The sequence below is a fragment of the Poecilia reticulata genome, linkage group LG3 (assembly GCF_000633615.1).
Source record: "Poecilia reticulata strain Guanapo linkage group LG3, Guppy_female_1.0+MT, whole genome shotgun sequence".
Classification (NCBI taxonomy): Eukaryota; Metazoa; Chordata; class Actinopteri; order Cyprinodontiformes; family Poeciliidae; genus Poecilia; species Poecilia reticulata.
In genome coordinates, this window is record NC_024333.1 from 5,263,249 (window position 1) to 5,272,236 (window position 8,988).

Sequence of the window (8,988 nt, forward strand, 5' to 3'; positions counted from 1 at the left end):
CAGCCACCGATGGCGTCGTTGCCTTTCTTTTACTTACACGTCTTTATTATCTTCTCACCCTCAGTGAGAGCATTTGTTTACTGATGTAATCCTAAGAGCGGAAACGTTGCACGCGCCCCTGCGAGGATGACGACGCTCCTGCAGGGGGGTGAGGGGGGTGGGTTAAGTTGCGCAACACCTCTGATGAAGTCTTCAGTGGAAACGCTTCGGTGTGAAAATTAGCGGGACTGGCAGACCAATCAGAAGCACGAGTTCCCCAAAAAACACAGGCAAAAGTGACTGAACTGGATCAGGTTACGCTGGCAGGGCTTATTTTAGCAGCCATGAATTATGACTTTTGTGACTAAATGATGGATATGGGAATGTTTACATAATTGAGATTTTCCCATGCAGTGTAGTATACATGTGTGTGCGTCAAAGCCTATCCTTTTTTTTTTTCTTTTTCCAAGAGCAGTATTGCCCCTCAGTTGCATCACACACACCGCTCCAGTCTGGCTTTCATTAGCGGGCTGGTGGAGTTTCCTGGCTGACTGTGAAAACCAGTCAGAATTTCTTGCTCCCATTTCCCCCCCCTCCTCCCTACACACACGCACCATCGCCAAGCTCACTATGTTGCTTTTCTTTCCAGACTGTAATGCATCCGTCCACAAGGGCTGCAGGGACAGCATGTCTGTTTGTGCCAACGTGAAGATGAAGGTAAAACTTTTTTTTCCCTGCCGGTTCTCCTCCACTGACCCTATAGCGTTCTGTTGTCCTGCAGCCAAAATCGATTTTTTTTCTTCTTTTTCCCTTTCGTTTCCATGCTTTTATCCCCCGTTTCTCTGTTTAGTTGCCCAAACAGCAGTTTACAGTGCCAGATTCCAGCGCTCCGTGCTCTGTTCCTGGCGTCACAATGAGGAACAAAGGTGAGTGTCAAACTAAACTGGACTTGAATGAATAATCATCGCCGTCAGTTATGGGTTTCTTTTTTTTTGCACAGTGCAAAGTTGGCGGAGAATCCTATACGTTTCTAATAAAGGGAAATAACGTAATAGCAGAAGTGAGCTTTAGCACTTTCATTTAGCTCTTTTGTTTGCACTGCGCTTCGGATGTTTCTGATAGACTTCCACAAAAGCAGGATATGAGCTTTGCACACATTTCTGGGAAATTTTTTCTTCTGATTTTTCTTTCACATTCATTTTTGCTATATTGAATGTATGTTTTCTTATGCATCAGCATTATAAATGGGCACCATGGATATAAAACTCCCACCTGAAAAAAAATAGTAAATATCAAAGTATTTGTGCAAAAATGTAAAACAAAATCTAATCAGATATTTCTTCTATGCTTTATTATTTCAACAATGATACACCTGTTCCTAAGATTACAACCATGTAATAATTAATTTTTTTTGTTTTGTTTTTATTGATTATCCATGTCTTTTTATGACTTGAAATATTGAAATAAGTGAGGCAAAGGTTTGCTGTTGGACTTTGTTGTGTTGCAGTGTGAGGTTGAAAACGCAGAGATGAGCCACACAATGCAGATCAGCTGAGGCTTCTGAACTTCAGCTCTCAATATTCTGTCCACACTTTATGGCATCAAAAGTCTGAAATAGTTGTTGATATTTTGTCACATTACAACCTCAAACTTCTGTGTATTTTATTGGGATTTTCTGTCAGCACAAAGTAATGCAGATTTGTGAAGTAGAAGAAAAATAATTGCTTTTAAAATATTTTCATGCAGAAAAAGAAAGTCAGAAAAGTTTGCTTGTTTGTTCTGATACAACAAGTCAATAGGACCAGTAGGACCAGCACCTTATGTCTTTTCAGATACGTTTATGTCTCCTTTGCACATCTTGGCTGAAATTTGTGTCAGTTCTTTGCAAAATTGCTAAATCTGAGTCAAACTTGATGATATACAGTTTTACCCAATATATTAGAATTTAGCTGCAAACACGACTCATTCAACAGATTAAATGTACCTTTTGAAAATAACATTTAGAGAGATAGTAAACACATTCTTCATTAGGTCTACATTTCAGTATAGAAATTGATCTATTTTTGTTGGTCTGATTTAACTTTCAGACAATTATGATGTGTAACCATGGCAGCCAAGTATTGTTTTCCCAACTGGGATCAGCTGATTAGCATCTAAAAAGCTCACATAATACCTGAACTTTGACCCCAAATCCCCAAGCAGTTGAAAAGGCAGGCCTCATGGATGCAGAGAGAGAAGGAGGAAGTTCAAACCATCTCTGTCCCACACAGCAAATAAAAGTCTTTAGTCAGAGGCTTCCTCAGAATCGTTGCAAGACTGACTGCTACCGGAGATCCTTCCTGCCCACAGCATCACCATCCACAGCGACTCTCTGTAGATTCTCGGATGGTACGAGTTACGACGACATTTAATTTCCCTTTGGGATGTTTTAAAATCAGACGAATTGAATATCAAGTGTTTCACTTAGGCACAAAATTACTGAAATAAATGGACGTGTCACTAGTATTCTAATTAATTCGTTACAACAGAATATATTTTGTGCTGAATTGCTGCTTAAGAATAAGAACATGCTTGACCTGTAGGCTTTTAAACAAGGCAGTTTGTTTAAAGATGGACTATGTTGACTCATTAGACGGCAAAGTGATATTTTACAGGAGTGTGTTTACTTCCTTTGTAAACAGCATTGGCTGAGTCACCGCCCACGCTTCTTGAACCTCTTAACCGAAAATGTTGAGATTTTTTTGTGTGTGTGTTGGTTGCCTTTTTTCCTAACAGCTATGAGCTGCAACGTTGCAACAGTAGGAAGTGTGCTTTCTGCATGCACGTTATAAAAACAAAGCGTCGCTGATCAAAGATGCAGTAAGATGTGAACGATGAGTTTTAGCCCGATTTTTATAAAGCCGCGTCAGGTAAAGAATTAGACGTGTTAGACGCTGTTTCAGTTTTTTCAGGGTCTGACTGTGATTGTGACGGTTTGTCCTCCAGCTGGTGGGACAAGGGACCGTCCCAGGTCAGCCATCTTGATCCCTGAAGACAATCTTCCCCTGATGATGCCAGGATCACGGAGACACACCAGCATCATGACGTTCCCTGGAAACAATCTGTCAAAGAGCCTCTCGATTAGCAACATCGCAGGGTGAGCCGCTGTCCGTCGTCTGAAGGAAATATTCACATTTAGGCAGAATGATGATGCAGATCTACTTTTTGTTTTTGTTTTTTCTAACCTTTGATAATTTTCCCTTTCAGCCCATTTGATGACATGCCCATCAAAGGCCTGCGCTACCTTTCTCAGTCCACAGACTCACTCAACAGAACCAACCAGGTCACAGAATCCATGGAGTCGCTCACTGATGAAGGTCAACACACACATGCACACACACACCCTTTTTCTCTCCCTTTCTAATCTTTCTGAAATAAACAAACCCAATTAAGCCCAACATTTTGACATAAACCAGATTCGGGCGAGGGGTGCTGAATGTTTGAACTGTATTTCAAATTACCGTATTTTACGGACTATGAAGTCGCACTTTTTTTCATAGTTTGTCTAGTTTTACATCTCGCAGTCAGAAGTGATTTACATGCATTTATTTTTCTTCGTCTTTTTGTCACTTTTTTTCACTAAAGCAACTTATCTGGAGCGCCGTACAGTCCGCAAAATACAGTAATTATATCTGGATCACGATGCACCCAATGGCACATTTCTTTGCTAGTTTATGTGCAATCAATGAATGATAAAAAATCTAAAAACCGAGTTTAGATACATTAAGTTGATTTCTTTCTCACTAGTGTGTATTTAGGTTTGTATTTTGTCCCACTTTATTTATAATGACTTAACACAGTTATCTGTTAACGAGACAGGTCACATTTATTTACGTTGTAGAGATCAGCATGAACTTTTTCTTAAAAGGAGTGTCCCATTTATCTGTGGCACACTTTAACCACCACATGAATTAAGTACCAAGAGCCGGGGGTGGGTGGAGGTGGTTAAGACTAGGGGTTCCCCTTTTCTTTGCCCTGAACGTCCTGAAGCTCTTTAGTTTGGATAATATCTGCAGAATTGAGACCATCACTGTGTTTTTTTATAAGATACTTCTAGTATATTTGCATTTTATCAGGAGACAATGTTAGAATTTGTCACATAAAATACAGTAATGTTAATGTTTTTTCTTTTTGTTTTTGTTTTATAATGACTTAAACGGAAGAAAATATTATTACGTGTGAATAACTTAAACTTTAGTCTTGTTAGCGATCAGTAGAAGAAGTGAGAGGGAATGTCGTGAATGGAAGCTGTGCTCCTTGTTCAGGGACGGAGATGATGGACGCGCAGCTCCTTGGGGAGTTTGAGGCGAACGCCAAAGAGTTCGAAGCAGACTCGTGGAGTCTGTGTGTGGAGCAGCAGTACCTGCAGCAGCAGAACAAAGAGCTGGTCAAGAGACAAGACGTCATCTACGGTATGACAAAACACATCAGGGATTCTTCTGGGATTTTTTAAACAGTGCTGTTGGACTGTCCATGACACGACTGTCATTCCAAACTGAATGTTTTTTGAAAAGCATTTTATTCACACTGTACAATTGAAATTACAACTCTGTTGTAGTAATCTAGTGGTACAGTTTGCAGTTTGCATACGCCTGTAGGTCTGCGGAGGCTCCTTCATTAAGAATGTCTCGTTTTACTTTGCGCAGAACTGATGCAGACCGAGATGCATCACATCCGGACGTTGCGCATCATGTCGGAGGTGTACAGCAAAGGCCTGCAGAAGGAGGTGCCGCTGGACCAGCACGCGGTGGAGAAGATGTTTCCGGCACTGGATGACCTCCTGGACCTCCACTCACAGCTCCTCCAGCGCCTCCTGGACCGAAAGAAGGAGAGCCAGCTGGAGGGGGGAGGTTCGGAGGGCGGCTTTGTCATCAGCAGGATAGGAGACATTCTGGTCAGCCAGGTCAGAGCAGCCACGGTTTACACCTCATTTTGCTCTGACTTGAATGAAAGTTTTAAAGCTTCAATTCCTTTTTTCTTTTCTTTTTTTTTTTGTTATTATTTTCCATGTCACTGTGAGTTTTTGCATATACAATTTTTTATCCCCTCTCTGCTCTTAGTTCTCGGAATCCAACGGCGAAAGTATGAAGAGGGTTTACGGGAAATTCTGCAGCCGCCACAACGAAGCCGTCAACGTCTACAAGGACCTTATGAACAAGAACAAAAACTTTAAAACCTTTATCAAAGTGAGAATGAGAGTTTTATTCACACGTTATACACAGCAGTTGTTTCTCTTCACGTCTTCAGGCTGACGATGTGTTTCATTTGAACCTCTCTGCTAATCTGCAGCCTTTCTCTCTCCGTCTCTGTTGTTTTTGTGAAGCCCTGTCACTAGTTGTGTGGACGCGCTTCTCTAAAAGCACCTCTTGTTCTTTGTTTTCTCCCAGAAAAAGAGAAGTAGCAACACTGTGCGGAGGCTTGATATCCCAGAATGCATCCTGCTGGTGACCCAGCGGATCACAAAGTACCCTGTGCTGATCCAGAGAATGCTGTCGCACACTAAAGGTGGGTCACATGTCAGCCTCATTTAACCTTCGTTACGTTATTTCTTACTGGTGTGTGAAACAGCAGGAAGATCTAAAGTCATCGATTTAAATATAGAGATGCACTGATCAACGATCCTCCTGAGAGATTTAGATCAAAACACTTAAAAGATTTTAAAAACAGATTTAAAAGAGGTAGAACTTCAGAAAATGTTTAATTTATCAAAGCGTAAGCATTGCTAATTTTTGTCAAATTTGTATGCGTTAGCATAGACACTGTTGGTTGACAGCACAAAGATGGCTACAGTTCTCAGTTTTAATACATGTAATGAAATGGACATCAACACTTTCAGTATTTAATTTGCCAGCCACTGATCAGACCTGAAAAATTTAAATGTGGAGCAAGTAAAATGTCAAAGAAAACAAATAATAATTAAGAAGAAAATGACAAAAATAAAACCAACATTTTTATCTCCAGTTTTAAAAATGAGTAGGAAGAAGTCAAAGCTTACTAAATAGCCTCATCCAAATAGATACATATTTTCACATCTAATTGATTAATTGATCGATGGATCTCGCATTTTTTTTTGCTTTTATGTCACGATGTGGATTTTTCTTTAATTGTATTTTTTTAAGTTGTTGTCATGATCAATGGTGCTGCCATCACTGTTTCTAAATGAGTAACTCATTTTGATATGATGGTTGAGAAATGATTCTGTTTACAGGAAGATTGAATAATAGGTCGATACGACTTGTCAAAGCAGGTATGCTAAATATTTGTGATGATTAATATAGATATTTAATCTCGACACAAGCTTCGCCTGAATTGCATAAATGTTATTAGATACTTTGTACGACTCCTGTCTTTTTAGTGTACACCAGTACGTCACCTGGTTTGGGAACGAACAGAAAGGTGCTTTTTTTTTTTTGTAAATGTGATTTATGTGAGCCCATTTATTCTGCAAGGGGAGAAAAAGGCAGTAGTTGTTTGTTCGTCATTTTTCGAGTGTTGGATCAAGCAGAACTCTGAAGAGCCGAAACATTTCACACCGTATTTCTATCTGATTTAAACGAGTTCTCGTCGGTCGGCCTCCTACTGTGTACGTTCTCTCTAATCCTTCCCTGGAGCCTCTTTACGCTTCCATGTGGGATGGTGGAGCTCTGACTTTAATCCCCAAGGTGATTTAAGCAGACTCCGTTTTTTTTTTTTTTTTTTTTGACAACTCTTGTATATATTGAAAAGAAGCAGCAGAGTATCCTCGAAGATTATTTTCTTTTCCCTCTGCTTCCCTCTGCAAGTACAAAAAAAACAGCAGGAGAAAAATCTGCTAAATATAGGTCAAGTTGTTACTTATTGTGTCCAAAGCTATGAGCTCAAAGGAGAGCGCATGATGTTGCAAATGTTGACTTTGGATTTTTTTTTTTTTACTCCTCATTATGCAGAAATATAACAGCTTCACAAACTGTAAGGTGAAAGTGCAGATAACACCAGGAGCTTTCAAAAGTATTTATACTAGTTGAACATGTTTATATTGTTTCACATTGAAATGAATTATGTTGGGATTTTCGGTAGCACTTATTATGAAGGGGTGAGCAAAAGACTGACATGACACTGTTGTAAACATGACACTGTTATAAACATGAATCAGTCTTCTTTAATGCTTATGACTGTTTTCATGTAGTGACATTTGGTCAATAATGAAATTTTTAATGAATGCAAAGATGCATCAAAGTGTCATTATTATAGAATAATGTGCTAAATTGAATGGACCTTTATTGCAACTTTGCATTAATCCTTAAATAATGACACTTTTAGTCATCAAATATGCATCACTGTAAATTCCACTAAAAGCTGAAGTGGGGTCTGAACACGTTGGCCGCCTCCCCTTCGCAGACACGGACGAGGACTACGTCGACCTGAGCGAGGCCATCCGGTTGGTGAAGGAGGTGATTGCCGCCGTGGACAGCAAGGTGAACGAGCACGAAAAGAAGCGGCGCCTGAAGGAGTTCCACAGCCGCATGGACAACAAGTCCATCATGATTCTGAAAAGCGGCCAGTTCTTCGCCAGGGAGGACCTGCTGAGGCGGAAGCTGATCCACGACGGAGCGCTGCAGCTGAAGAACACACAGGGAAGACTGAAAGGTGAGCATACAGACAGTCATCTTTTTTTTGTCATCACCAATAAGATATGTGAACGGTTTATGTCCTGTTGGTCTTCCAGACGTTCAAGCTCTCCTGCTATCGGACGTTTTGGTCTTCCTTCAAGAGAAGGACCAGAAATACGTCTTTGCCATGATGGTAGGTTCTTACTGTCGCCTTCTTGCATCTTTTTTTTTCTTTTTCTCTCTTTCCCCCCTCCTCTCCCCGCTCTCCCTCCAGTAATAAACATCAGATGCTGTCATACTTTCTCGATGCCGTGTTCTTGCTGTTAGCAGTAGCTACCCCTGTTTGTTTCTCCCAGCGAACAGAGGAGCGTCCGCCTCCTGCTCACACGCTAGCTTGAACCTCATAAAGTCGATGCGGCTCCGGGCTCCTGACCCAGCTGCGATAAATCATCCGGGGTTTTCAGCTGGGGCTCGTCCCATGTTTACAGGACTCCCAGCTTCGTGCCGTGGCACGTGCTTTTCTGTCGCACATTAGAGGGATGAAAACAGAGACTGATAATCCCATCCGTCAGTAAAGCTAGGGAGAGCTGGAGTCAGGTGGGGCGGGGTGATGATGGCGCTGAGAGGAAACCATCCTGAATGAGTGGCAGTTAGTAGAGCAGGGTTTCAGGTATGGACTGAAGAATTAGGAGCTGTTTTAAAAAGTCGATAAGAGTCGCAGAGTGAAGGTAATGAATCCTGGAGGTCTTCCCACACTTAAGCAACCAAAAAGTTTTACATGATTCTGCAAACAGAAGAAAATTCTCTGAAGTTTTAGACTTTAAAGCAAGTACTAACTTGATCATCTGTGTTTGAACAGAACATTTTTTTTATCTACTAAACAACCAACTCGTAAAGTTAGCTGTGGTAAATCGTAGCGTTTATACTTTTTTACAATACACTAGAGCTTAAACAATTAATCAGATTAATCGTGATGAATCAATTACTCAAATAATTGTCAACTAATTTAGTAATAAATTAAGCATTGGAATGAACACTCAACATCATTAAATCTATGCGTCTATATATCTAGATATATCTATGTATATACCTACGGACAGCTCTGGAAAGAATGAGGAACCCACTGCACTGAACTCCATTGAAAACCTCGTTGTTATTCCACCAAATATTGATTTCTGAGTTAAAACATTAGTATTGTTATTTCTAACTTTTTCTTTGCATTACTTGAGGTCTGAAAGTGCTGCAACTTTTTCACTATTTTGACCATTTCTCATTTTCTGCAAATAAATACTAAATTTTTCCTTGGAATTTTGGAGACATGTTGTCAGTAGTTCATAGAATAAAAAGAACAATGTTCATTTTCCTCAAACAAGAACTGATC

The 8,988-nt window shown here is 40.3% G+C and overlaps 1 protein-coding gene across 11 annotated transcripts in view; it reads left to right on the forward strand.

The window, feature by feature from the left end:
- The window catches only part of akap13 (A-kinase anchoring protein 13), a 137,380-nt gene that overhangs the window by 112,229 nt on the left and 16,163 nt on the right, over positions 1–8,988 (forward strand). For all 11 annotated transcript variants that reach the window (XM_008404818.1, XM_008404821.1, XM_008404828.1 and 8 more), the window contains 10 exons: positions 629–696; positions 830–905; positions 2,965–3,115; positions 3,226–3,335; positions 4,284–4,430; positions 4,665–4,921; positions 5,079–5,204; positions 5,406–5,523; positions 7,396–7,644; positions 7,724–7,800. In XM_008404818.1, the coding sequence (XP_008403040.1) occupies positions 629–696; positions 830–905; positions 2,965–3,115; positions 3,226–3,335; positions 4,284–4,430; positions 4,665–4,921; positions 5,079–5,204; positions 5,406–5,523; positions 7,396–7,644; positions 7,724–7,800 (1,379 nt within the window). The remainder of the gene's footprint in view (positions 1–628; positions 697–829; positions 906–2,964; positions 3,116–3,225; positions 3,336–4,283; positions 4,431–4,664; positions 4,922–5,078; positions 5,205–5,405; positions 5,524–7,395; positions 7,645–7,723; positions 7,801–8,988) is intronic.